Below are 13,164 nucleotides of genomic sequence, written 5' to 3'. Positions count from 1 at the left end.
TTCGGGCTAAGTTTTTATTTTAAACAAGATTTTTTTTATCAAAATAATATTTTTTTTATTAAAAAAACTCAAAATAAAATTATTTTTAACTTTTTAAAAATAAAGTAACCCACCAACCCACAATCAAACTTTGATCAGTCTACAAACCGATTAGTTTCATGATAAATACGAATTATATGAACCTGCCATGCTTGATTCAAGGCATGAAAGAATCGAATGAGTGCAATTATTTTCAAAAGCTAATTATTTTATTGTTTTTTGTTTGATTTTCCAATGAAATAAGAGGAATGGAAAAATCAGTTTATACAGTGATGATATAGAACAAAAATCACTGCTTTTCCCATTATAAGTAAAGTCAAGCTCTAAAATAAATTTAATTCTACAACATTATGAGCTACTACAAATTAAAAATTAAGTTGTATGATGGAAATCTTTCATATATGCTAAAACTCAAGGACAAGATTGGCCATATTTAAAGTTTAGCAATCACATTGAAACATTACTTTGAATTTAACTTTTATTCTTAGTTGATTTTATTTTTTTTGTTTTTTCTATTCCATTTTAATATATTTTTCTAGATCTTTTTCTGTTTAAAGTAAATGATCGTTCTATTTTATTTAAATAATGATTGCTGGAGGTAGGAGTTACTAAAGAAATATAGAATGCGAGTATGAATAAAGGTAAAAAAAACGTAGAGGGACCTTATTAAAAAATAAAAAGAACTGAAGATACCAAAAGAACATTTAGCCGGTAAACAACTTTACCGATTCCCTCAGGAGGGCAGGACATAACGCCACAATTTCCAACGTCCAAACCATGGGCATTTCCTAGAGTAACTTATTCTTTACTCCCTTTGTCTTGAACAGTACAACTTAGTCCTCCATGTTTGAAAATCAACATCTCAGTCCCTTAACTCTTGCTGACCGTTGTGCCATATCTTTGCCAGAAGAAGCAGGATTGCATCGAGTCCCCAGTAGGCCAAGACCATGGGAGCTGGCAATGGGGCTTTGGGGCCAATATGATTTTTGCGGTTTGAGAAAAAGTAGATTTAAAAAATTATACATTATATTTTTTTTCTTAATCCATACAAAATTATGTTATATATTAATTACTAAATATTTTAAAAACATAATCACATACATAATAAGAACACAACGCACGAGCCTCATCCTTCACTTGGAAATAAGAAGAGGGGAAAGAGAGCAGGTCACGAGAGGCTCCACGTTGGGACATTGGTTGATCTTAGCTTTACTAGCTGCTGCTCCATTCTGTCCATTTACACAAATTCAATATCTCTTCCAGCCCGAGGTAGCAAGAATCATCAAGAAGAAGTCAAATGGGTTTAAACTCTCTATCCTCCGAGTTGCTCATCTTAAGAACTGCTTGACCACATTAAACATATTGGACTAAGTTATAAATTTGTTCATAAATAAGTGACTAAAAATAGTACACTCTTTGTCCGTATCAAACAAAAATCCTGATGTCAAAGTCTCCATCTTCTTGGTTGAAGTCCTCGCTCCCTAACTTGTGTTTCTTTCCTTCATTGCTTTTCTTTAATCTTTTCATTTCAAAAGAGAGATAGTGTTAGAGAGATATTTTTCTGTTTCAACGATGAATAATTATGGGGAAAGCAATGGAGATTCAAATGTCCATGAAAAACAAGTTGAAGGTCATGATCACTGTGAAAATGGAGATGGGTCTGATAATAGAGTCATTTTGGGGATTGATGGTGGGACTACTTCAACTGTTTGTGTCTGCATTCCTTTATTTTCTTCCTTAAAATCCCTCCCTATCCCTCCTCCTATCCTTGGACGTGCTGTTTCTGGTTGCTCCAATCATAACAGCGTTGGAGGTATTTTTGTTGTTCTTTTTTGTTACCCTTTTGATTTTATTTTTTTTGTGTTTTTCGAATGGTGGATATAGTGGTTGGTGCTTGATTTAGTTAAAGTTTGAATCTTTTTTTGTTTTTGATGTGGGTTGTTTTGGGTTTTGATTATGGCGATCATTAGGTTAATGATTTTTGGTGAGTTTTTATGATTTGGACTGACCCAGATGGGAATTCGGTTGAATTTTGGCTCTTTTCCCTTTAATCCGACTCAAAGTTTGGTACTTCATGGGAAAAAAAGGAAAATAAAAATGGAATTAGACCTTCACCTTATAATCTTCGAAGATCTGCTATTAATTTTTTTTTCATAATTCCCAATTATTTTGAGTTTTACAAATTGGAGTTGGTTTGTTGGTACCAATGCTAAGCTATATGTTTTGGCCCCGGATTTAATCTGATTGTATGTTTATACGGGGAAGTTTTTAGAGTAATTAAGCTGCTGTAGAGTGGACTTTTCGCTCTGATTAATATCTTTAATGTTTGTGTTGTTTGCACAACACTTGAACTCACTTTTTTGAGGTTGCTGATCTCTTAGCTTTGCCAATTGTCTCGTGGATTTTTTTATTTTTTTTTTTGTTGATCAGCTTGATTTGTTCATGCTTTCTTTTGAGAATAGGGGTTCTTGGATGCTTAAATGAACTTCTAAGTTGGTAGTTTTTAAGAATTCTAATGCATAATGTTTGTTGTCTTCTCTGTATCAGTTCCAATATGGACACGCTAATAATCAAAATTTTCTGATAAACCTTCAATTATTATAGCCCTACGTCATATCCTTTATGTTCTCCACACCATTGTTGAATACATTAATATAATATCAACACTCTCACATTGTCAACGTTGAAGAATCAAAATGGCAAAACATTGTTTCATTTTCTTTGCTTTTTTTAGTTACGTTCATTTATCATATCCTACAGAAACTGCTGCCAGGGACACATTGGAAGAGGTTATGGCTGAAGCCCTCTCAAAATCAGGTTCTGACTGGTCAGCTGTTCATGCTGTTTGTTTAGGCGTTTCTGGTGTTAACCATCCAACTGATCAAGAAAGGATACTAAACTGGCTAAGGTTTGCATCGGAGTATTACCTAGCACCTTTTTATCTCACTGTGCAGTGACCTGACCAGTGGAAATTGAACATAAATTCTATCTTTTTTCATGTCTTATAAGAGCCCATTATTGTTCATTGAGACCTTAAAATATAATCTTGTTGCTTTCATTAATCCTCGTGTTTTAGTTGGAATGTTCCCAATTCCATATAAAATATTTTTCTGCTTGAGGCCATAGATTCACCTGCACCATTACTACTTGCTTCTTATTTTCCTTCTCCTTGCTTATTACCAATGAATTACTCGTGGATGTCTTGTTCTGAATCAGATGCTCTGTTTTTACAGAGAAATATTTCCTAGCCATGTGAAGTTGTATGTTCAGAATGATGCTGTTGCTGCTCTTGCAAGTGGGACCATGGGAAAGCTCCATGGCTGTGTATTAATTGCTGGTACGGGGTGCATTTCTTATGGATTTGCTGAAGATGGCAGAGAAGCTCGAGCTTCAGGCGCAGGACCTGTCCTAGGTGATTGGGGGAGGTATGTGCTATGCACTCGGTGTGTGGTTAGTTCTTTGCCTAATGCAGTCAGGGTGTATGAGATAGATTTGAGTTTTAGTTTCCTTGTCTCTTCTTAAATAATCAGCAGTTTGAATGCTAATTACTTTGTTTTCTGAAAATAACAATAGTGTTTTTTCTTTCCAGTGGCTTTTAATAGCTTGAGGTTTTATAAAAAGAAAATTGAAATTGCTTTGTTAATTGATCATTTGCTAGACAGTCTTCTTACCTTTTCAAGTATCATAATTTTGTTTTAGTAATGTGTGATAATGCAGTGGATATGGAATTGCTGCAAAGGCACTGACTGCAGTAATAAGGGCTCATGATGGTCGTGGTCCACAGACAATGCTAACAAATAAGATTTTGACGGCACTCGGTCTCTCATCTCCTGATGAACTTATCGGGTATTTGTTTTAAAACCATCTTGACTCTGGTCATCATTTTTATGTTCAATTATTGGTTTGAACTTTGAATTTTGAAATCGAAGTATCCTTCATTGTTTGTGTGTTTCCTTTTCATGTTTTTTCCTTTCTTGTTTATTTTCCTTTCCCCATGCATATATGTAACCAACAAATGGTTTAAAGCACTTGATATTTAGTATTAAATGAAATGGCTAAAAGAGAAATCCTGCTCCTCTAAAGCCCCCTGATAATCATTCCGTGAACTGATGCCTATCCTTTCATTTGTTTTTTAGATGGACTTACGCCGATCCATCTTGGGCACGCATTGCAGCACTTGTTCCAGAAGTGGTATCTTGTGCAGAAGCTTGCGATCAAGTAGCAACTAAGATCTTGGTCGATGCAGTCCAGGACTTGGCTCTAAGTGTGAAGGCTGTTGTCCAAAGACTTCATTTGTGCGGTGAAGGTGCAAACCTCATTTGACTATACTCATTTAAAATGTTGCTTAAGATAAACATTGTTTTCATATAAATTTTAGCACTGGGGGATCCCTTGTATGAATTCATTATGCCTAAACTCTGGGTTATGGTGTCCTTTAGCCTTTATCGCAAGTTGTTGTGATATTTTCCATATAAACCATTCTAACAATAATAGGAATGCAATTTTGGAAAGCTATCTAGCAAAGCATGTCTGTTGGCTTTTTTACCTTTTATTTTCATGAACTTAACCTTCATAAAGACTTTTTCCTTGCAGATGGAAATGGTTCTTTCCCTGTTGTGATGGTTGGTGGTGTTCTCGAAGCTAACAGGACTTGGGATATTGGGAAAGAAGTTATTAAATGTATTCAGGAGCAGTTTCCTGGGGCTCATCCCATTAGACCACAGGTTAGCATCGATTAACTTTTTATTCTTGGAGCATTCATTTCTCAACAAATTGCAAAACCTGATTTCAAGCCTTGCTTTTGAACCAAGTTGCAACTGATTTTAATGATTTACAATTAGAAGAGCGATGCTACAACTTTCTAAACTATAAAACCAGAGAGGGATAGCTAGGGAAATCCTCGGACTAAATTGCCCTTCAATTCAAAGCATGGCTTGTTGGTGTGGAGGTATTTGTCATGGTGCAAAATGAATTTTGGGAGTGAGATGACGAGTATTGATTCTTGTTTTGAATATTCAGGTGGAACCAGCAGTTGGGGCAGCGTTGCTGGCCTGGAATTTCTTGATGACAGAATCAACAGAGAACTCCCATAGCTGACCAGTTCCGTTTTAGGGTGCTGAATTCTCTACTGTACAGATCAAGATAGAGGAAGATTTCTTGGAAATAAAATGTATTTAGTGAAATTCTTATGTGCGTTCTGCCTTCATTTAAGGAAAACGAAAAATGAAAAGCAGCTACTTGTTCATGATTTAACCCTTGGCACATCCATTTCATTCTTAACTTCCACATGTTTTGGAAGAATACTTCACGCATGTTCTCCCCATTTTTCAGCTGTACGTAAAGATAATGAAAGACTAGAGAATTGATGGTAAAAGCATTTAACATGCCTTTTTGTCTGCTTGTTTTTCAATGTTTATTTCCACCACCTGTCCTCCATTGTTTGATCTAGCTAGATGCTCCTGTGTGGTCTGTCTCCAAATTTGCTGCTGTCTCAAAGTATTTATATTTCTGATTGCAAACTAATTAATATGATCCCACCAGCATGCTGGTAAGGAAATTGCTTAAGACTTTCATTAGTTTTGATTAGGAATCACTTTTTGACGATTCCCAAAAAATCTGCTTGTACGAGATTTTTTTTCTACTTGGGATAACAGCTATCGTATCTCAAGAATGAAGACAGCTGAAAACTTGCCTACCATCTAGCAAGAATGATTCATTAACTGCAGAAAAACCTATACATTAACAGGCTGTAAACCTATGGTATGATAAAGCTATAATCTATGCAGGCAGAATGGGGGAGGGAGAACTGAAAACTGTCAATCACAGAACCAGTCTGCGATTCACTGTGACTAGCAGTCCAGAACCAGGAATGTGGGACCATTCTGTATCACAAAAACCAAATTTTCTAGAGTTGCCTCGCCTCTTGTTGCGGGCGTTTGGCGTGCCCCTCCAAAGGCCTAGGGGGAGACTGCATCCCTTTCCTTCTGACACCAAAAACTATGAATATTTGTTTGGCTTTCCACTTTGCAAGAGTTTGAAGCTTCAATGTGTTGGCAAAGGCACTTGGCAAAATTCCCTCCCTCACTATGCAGTATCATCTGTTCAACAAAACTTACGATGAGGAAATAAAGAGGGAATACCTATAAAATGCACCAGAAAATCTTCATAAATAATCATCAATTTACTCCATACAGAATGCTATGTTTAGGTGACAGCTTGAGCTAGTAGCATACAACAATGGCCTTTGGCTCACTTTCATCTTGCCATGTCCCAAAAAACATAATGTTTAAGATGGAACCACCTAATTTGGAAACATTACCTTGTCGGATCAAACTGGTTTCATAGATTCTCCATTCAATTCTCTTCTAACTAGTTTTAGAATCTCAGTAATCTGCAACAAAAGGAGTAAACGGTTAATGAATGGATGAATCAAAAATTAAATGTCTTACGGGTATTGATGGGGTGTCTTACAATATTAGCAATGTATAACCATGAAAAACATTATTTTAAATTAGGCAAGGTTGATGTGCAAATGTTCAACAATCAATCTATTTTGTGGCTGAAGCCTGAATGGAATTCATCCAACATAGGGAAAGTTGTAACATTTACTTCTATGGAATTTCAAAACAAAACATGTAATGGGCTCTGCGCAAATATTAGTCAACAGCAATTATGCAAATAGTTGTCTCCGCCTCATGTCCCACTTTGCAACTTCAAGAAATAACCAAACTCAATCACACCCACACACACAAGTTAAAATGAAAGCAAGCGAACACAAATTAATTCCAAATACATTAAGTGTTAGTGGCAGAAGAAAAAAGCATCTTACTCCAGAATAATGTTTCAATATCGGAGAATAATGATCCAGTGCTATGTATATCTTTTCAAGGAGGCTTAGAAGATTTTCTACCTCGTCACCCAAAAGATCAACCTGAAATTCAGACGAAAAAAATCCAGTTAACTAGTTAAGAAAAATGAAAAACACATATCAATACACATTTTTTCAAGTTCATGTGTGTACATTTTCATGAAATTGGATTAAAACTGAAAGAACCAGGGGTCACTGTGAAGAGTTGAACAAAGGATGCATTGAGCATTGGACAAGATCACCCAAAATTACAAAAAATACAACTGATTCACTGAATATACTTGTTCACAAAAAAATTCACCCTTCTGAAATAAAAGCTCCGTCCTCTTAAATAGCAGATAATCTTGATCAGATAGCTATGAAGCGGAAAAAAAATCTCCCCAATACACCTCTCTGCGCTATCTTCTTTTACTCCAACAAATAAAACTTCAAAATCTTTCCAAAAGGAAAAAGATTTCCAGGGTTCCAATTTTTTTCATTCATTCGATTTAAGTTGGTTACTTCATACTTACTGTCTTTTTTTTCAGAAAAAAAAAAATCCCTGGTGGTTCTGTAACTCCAATGAGCATGTGAGTCCAGGCCTCTCTATCCATTAAGCCAGTGCATTAACGTCTATCCTATATATTTTAATATTTTGGAATATAGCATGAAAACTGTATCCAAACATTAATCAGAAAAGACAACCATTCCAGAAAAAAAATAAAAAGCTACTTCATCGAGTAATGAAATAACATAGTTCTACATATGGACATATACACCACCGTTTAAGTTACTGGAATTTATCTCCAAACCAGTACGCATGGTGTATGCAAAAACATACAAAACAACCAAGACATGTGTTCTGTAGAGTGTAATTTGTCATAAGATGATGGCAAACCACTAAAAGATATGGTAAGTCTTGCAAAGTGTGAATTCTAAGGCATACCTCAGCTTCAGCCTTTCGAAGGTCAGAACATCTACTTTCCAACTTCTGCTTGTGCAGAAATCCCATTCTCTTAAGTACACCAGCCTTCTGAATAAGAGAACCTGATTGTGAACTAAGATTTTCCAGCCTGCAAAAAGGCCATGTATTGTTATGGCTGGTTTCTAATCAATAAACTTATTCTCTACTATGCAACAATTTTCAGTCAAAACATCATCCTCTACAGCATAATAAACTCTTTCAAGCTTTACAGGTTAATGATCTGAAAAAATCAGGTAATACAAATACAATGGGGGCACATGCCATTTCCCACATGCATAATCTAAGCAGCGGAATCATTTATATTATGAATATGTGCACACATTAGTGTAGTTTAGGCTTCATTAAGCATTTACGGTTACCATTCTAAAAAAAAAAAGACCCCAATGTGTCCACACGTCAATGTAAATTAACATAAGGGAAAATAAATAACTCTTATATCAAAACAATGGCAATGTTAGCACCTCAAGCTACTCCTTTTGATTTCTTTTGTGGCTCTGCTTTCAAAATCAGTAACTGCTCTTGATAATCCATTGACAAGAACAACTATTGAATCCAGCTGCTCCCTGTGCTCCCTTTCTCTTGCTTCAACCAATGATTGCTTCTCTTGAGAAACAGCAAGCAGCATGCTTTTCTCTTCAGTAGCTTCCCTCAAGTTCTCTGTCACTAGCTGAATCTTCTCTTGCAACTTGCTAATCTCCTCTTCACAAAGTTTGTTTTTGTCCAAAGCCTCGAGCAAATCATGTTTAATGATCTCAGATTCTTCACTGTTTTGTGAAATTAATAGACGCTGCTGACTTGTCTGAGCCCTTAAATTGCCAAGCTCTCTAGAAGCCAACTCTAAATTTTCCTTCTCCTTTTCCAACGCATCTGTTGATTCCCGCACTAATTTCTCCTTCTCTTGAATTGTTGCTGTTAGCAAGTGTATATCTTGGTCTAGTTTTTCTTTCTCCGCAATGCTCATTCTTAATGCCTTTTCTTTTTCCATAGCTTCAATCTCAAGCGTCAATCGAACTTTATTTTCATCAACATATTTCTGGTTCAAACTACCAAGTTTCTCCTCAGCTTCCTTGAAGGCCTCTTGAAGACCAACTTCCAACAGCCCTTGTGTAATAATAGACTCCATATCTGAATCTTCAATTTCCAATTTGCTAGCAGATTTGGCATTTTGAGCTGCTTCTCTGAATATAATTTCATAAATTCCCTCCATGAAATCATACTCCAGGTCTGATTCTTTAGTGAAGCATTTGATCTGGCCCATGAACTCCTTGAGAAGTATTTTATGCAGATCTTCACTGATTGTAGTTTCAACATGTGTATCTTCTATTAAACTTTTAAGATTTGTGATTATTCTCAACAAGTTTACCTCTGTCAGAGAATGTTGTGACATTTTCTCAGTAGCATCAGAAACTTGTGAGGTAAGGAGCTTTATTTCCCTTTTCTTTTGTGCAAGCAAGTCTCGTAGTTCATGGTTTTCTAAACGAAGGGATTCAAGTCTGTCCTTCATATTGTCAAGACTCTCTGCATTGGTGCTCGCTGAAGGCACTTTCTCATTTTCAACAAGAATGTCATCCAATTTCAAAATGACTTCAGGGATCTTTTTCCTCAGTATGTCGAAGTCCTTATCCTTCCTCACTGGCAAAGAAGATCCCCTTTCTTTCAAGTACTCCCTCTTGAGGCTGAAAATTTCTTCCGTCATCTCTTGCACTTTTGACTCATGGTGTCTCTTCATTTTAGTCATCTCAGTCTTGAGATAATGAAACAATTCTTCCCTGTTCATGTGCTTTAGTTGGGCAGCTTCCAAATTTTCTGGCATAGTAATTATAGACTCATCGTGATTTCCATTTGAAACATGATGACCTGAAGACTTCCGGTGCTCCAAGGAACCATGAGAAATTAACTGCCCGCTTTCAGATACAAACAGTGACTTTGCGATGGCATCCAATTCCTGACGTAAACTTGAAAGCTCTTTCACCTTTTCAAGCCAACTTGCACTTATATTGCCAAAAAACTGGGTATTTTGATCCCACAAGCTCTGCTCAAACTCTTCTTGGAGACCCCTAATACAATTCTGGATAACCAGCCCTTCAATTTCTGCTTGAACCTCCTTCTCCTGCTGCCACTCAAAGAGTGATAACTTGGAGAAACGGACCATATCATCTGTGTGTTTGTAGAAAGAGTCCAGAGTAGTTCCTAGATCCTCAAGCATTCTGTCCAGATCACTCCATTTATCAGGCACCTTTTCTGGAAGAATACCACTCAAACCCACAATTTCAGAAGCTGAATTCCTCCTCCTCATAGAACAGGACCCTTTAACCTTGTGAATTTCTTTCTTGAGCTTCTTAAGCTTCCCTTTAACTGCAATTTTAAGATTTTCCAAAGATTCTTGTAACATAGCTTGCTCCACATACGTATCTGAATGGGTAGAATAAAGACCATTTTTTCTATATTTTTGCTCTTGGCACATCCCTGAACACACAGATTCATTTTCATCTGTGCCCGCGTGGTAAAGATGCACTTCTTCCTTCAATCTAATCAACTCCAATTCTTTCTGAGCAATCTTCTGCACTGCCTCTTGTTCAACTGCAGATACCATGCCCTTTATGACCGAATCACTAACCATTCTAGAAACAGTCAATCGATCCTCAATATCTTCCCAACACAAATCAAAATCTTTAAGTAGATCAGCGCCTAGATTCTCACTCTCCTCGATGCCACTTGTGTGCTGGACCATTGTTCCATTGCATGAACTCATACTAACATCCATAAGAATAGAATTCTCCAAAACCTCTTCACTCCCCATCCACTCTCAACATAACACCACCATCAAAACTCAATTTGAACATACGATCAATCTCAATAGGTTAATAAACACAAAAACCCTGCAAAATTTAGCAATGCAGCAAAAGAAACTTTTAAGAAAACAAAAAAAAAAATCTACAATCAGGCAATCCACAAGCAAATACCCAAAATCCCTTTTTTACTCAATTTACTGCAGAGAGAATTCAATGAATAAATAAATAAATAGAAAGAAAGTTTTGAAGCTCAAAGTGCTCCATTTAACCATAAACCAGAAAACAAAACAAAACAAAACTCATCTGAGACTAAGCTTATTGCAACTATATGAGCTTATTTTAAGTAGAAATAAAAATTGCTCAGGTAAAAATCAAATCTTTTCTACCTTATTGGCAACAAAAACCTAGAAGCTTCAAAACCCAGTTCATTAAAAAACAAGCTAAATCTAAATGAGCTAAATTACAACCTAAAACCATCTTACTTATGCTTAAATTAACAATTCAAATGACAAAAATTTAGTACTTTAAAAACCAAAAGACTCAAAGTTTTCATTTTCTTTCCTCCCATTTTCTCAACCACCATGCAAGACCAACAAGTAAATTATAAAACCATCTTAAAAACAAGTTTCACTTAAGCTTAATCAACACTTCAAATCATTAAAAAAAAAGAAGTGAAAATACATAAAAAGAAGAAGAAGCAAAACTTGCCTGTTTCTTGAAAAACGTAATACGGGTATAGAATTTCTTGTCGATACAGCTGTAGAAAGGCAGTGTCTTTCTCTCTTTTTGTCTCTCTTCTGCGTGTTTTTTGTTTTAGGGTTCTGTTTTGTCGATGTAAGAAAATAAGTGGAGATAGAGAGAGAGAGAGAGAGACAGTGATTGAAGGGGTTGATTTGGTGAGAGCGGGAGTGGAAAAGACAAAAGTAATTTCAACGTTTTACCAGTATTATTTTCTTCACACAAGCTGCCCTTTTTTTGTCTTTTGACTTCTCTTTTGGTTGAGTATATGAATTTTATTTTATTTTATTTAGAAATTTTTTTATTTTTGGTGTGAACAGAAATGCTAATTTGTATTCTCAATTTGTCTGTATTTGTATTTTGGGTGGAGGCTATTTGATTTGATTTTTATAGATTCCTTTCTTCTTTGATGGCTGTTAACGGTCATATACTTTTAATAATTGATATATTACAGTCTTCAATTATTGAATTATCATATATATCCTTACTGAACCCATCTAATTTGAGAGGTTGATTGGATACTTAGGTCAACCGTCTCCTAGATTAGGATGGGTGAAAAACAAAAATTGTGAAAAAAATTCAACTTTCTAATTTTTTATTTGAAAATATGGTTGTAGTTATTTTTTAAAATATTTTTTATTTTAAAATATATTAAAATAATTTTTTTATTTTATAAAATTATTTTTAATACAAACGCATCAAAATGATTTAAAAATATTAAAAAAATATTTATTTAAAGTAAAAAAATAAAAAAATTATTTATTAAAAAACATTTTTAAAATATAAAAATAAATAGTATTTTAGTTTTATCAACTATATAGTTAAAACCTGTTTGATTTATTTTTCTTTTTCTTTTTTTTTTCTTTTTCTTCTTTTGTAAAATGATGTTATTTGAATTTAGAAAATTAAAATGATATTTTTTTAATTAATTTAGATTAATTCATTTAATTAATAACATGAGTTTCAAGTCTAGTCATCAATCGACAACTTTTAATAATTTTAACTATATAAGATAAAAAACATGTATCAACAAAATATTTATTTAACATTAGAGTAGGGGGGGATAGTTTTGATATATAAAAATTCCTATAATATTAAAAATTATCACATGGAAGAGGACTAATTCTTCATTTTGTCAATGCATGACATAATTTTTTTCATGATAGTTGAATTACATAGGCAAGGGAAGGTAACTCTCCATTTCATGTGATATTTCTTATTATTGTCTTTATCTTAAGTGAAAATATATTTTAAAAACACACCCTAAACCACCATATCAATCTCACTATGACATTATTGTATGACATTGATAAAGAAAAGATCAATATTGTTTTAGCATAATAATAATAATGATAATGTTTATCTAGTTAACTTTTTAAACTCGTAATTCGAGTCATCGGATGAAAAGCATTTTATTTGAGAAAATTATGAAACTTAATTCTCAATCAATCAAATGTTAAGAGATGAAATTAAAAATATATATAATTATACAAAAAAATTCAAAATTAAAAAATAAGGGATTTATATTTAAATACAAAAAAAATATTTTTATTGAAAGGTAAAATTAAAAAGAAAAATAAATTTAACAAAAGGCCTCAAAAATTAAAGAATGTGGATCAAAATTGAAATAAAAAATATAAAAAGAAATTTAATTGAAAGGTTTAATTGAGAAGGAAAATTAATTTAACAAAATGTCCAAAAAAAAATAAAATAATCAGGATGAAATTGAAAAAATAATATATTACAGAATTGAGATTGAACGA

At 34.2% G+C, this 13,164-nt stretch overlaps 2 protein-coding genes across 6 annotated transcripts; one reads left to right on the top strand and one right to left on the bottom strand.

Moving 5' to 3' along the window:
• The first annotated feature begins 1,184 nt into the window (after window positions 1-1,184).
• LOC105134880 (N-acetyl-D-glucosamine kinase-like) lies at window positions 1,185-5,446 on the top strand. 4 transcript variants are annotated; one of them, XM_011039454.1, is made up of 7 exons: window positions 1,185-1,852; window positions 2,800-2,947; window positions 3,273-3,482; window positions 3,757-3,885; window positions 4,176-4,345; window positions 4,618-4,763; window positions 5,059-5,446. In XM_011039454.1, exons 1-7 carry the CDS (start codon window positions 1,612-1,614, stop codon window positions 5,134-5,136), a joined length of 1,122 nt encoding a protein of 373 aa, XP_011037756.1. In that variant the 5' UTR covers window positions 1,185-1,611; the 3' UTR covers window positions 5,137-5,446. The 4 variants fall into 4 exon arrangements, with proteins under 4 accessions (XP_011037756.1, XP_011037759.1, XP_011037757.1 ...); XM_011039457.1 differs by having other exon boundaries at window positions 1,188-1,852; window positions 3,273-3,464; XM_011039455.1 differs by having other exon boundaries at window positions 1,189-1,852; window positions 4,633-4,763.
• A 124-nt stretch (window positions 5,447-5,570) lies between these two features.
• LOC105134879 (WPP domain-associated protein-like) lies at window positions 5,571-11,588 on the bottom strand. Of its 2 annotated transcripts, none has more exons than XM_011039453.1 (6): window positions 11,372-11,588; window positions 8,333-10,750; window positions 7,833-7,959; window positions 6,869-6,970; window positions 6,348-6,430; window positions 5,571-6,141 (listed from the first exon to the last, which is right to left on the bottom strand). In XM_011039453.1, the coding sequence occupies exons 2-5, from the start codon at window positions 10,669-10,671 to the stop codon at window positions 6,368-6,370; spliced, it is 2,631 nt and encodes an 876-aa protein (XP_011037755.1). In that variant the 5' UTR covers window positions 10,672-10,750; window positions 11,372-11,588; the 3' UTR covers window positions 5,571-6,141; window positions 6,348-6,367. The 2 variants fall into 2 exon arrangements, with proteins under 2 accessions (XP_011037755.1, XP_011037754.1); XM_011039452.1 differs by having other exon boundaries at window positions 5,571-6,137; window positions 6,359-6,430; window positions 11,372-11,587.
• Between the last annotated feature and the right edge of the window lie 1,576 nt (window positions 11,589-13,164).

The sequence above is a fragment of the Populus euphratica genome, unplaced genomic scaffold, assembly GCF_000495115.2.
Source record: "Populus euphratica unplaced genomic scaffold, PopEup_1.0 scaffold120.1, whole genome shotgun sequence".
Lineage (NCBI taxonomy): Eukaryota > Viridiplantae > Streptophyta > Magnoliopsida > Malpighiales > Salicaceae > Populus > Populus euphratica.
This window is presented reverse-complemented; position numbering and strand designations above follow the sequence as displayed.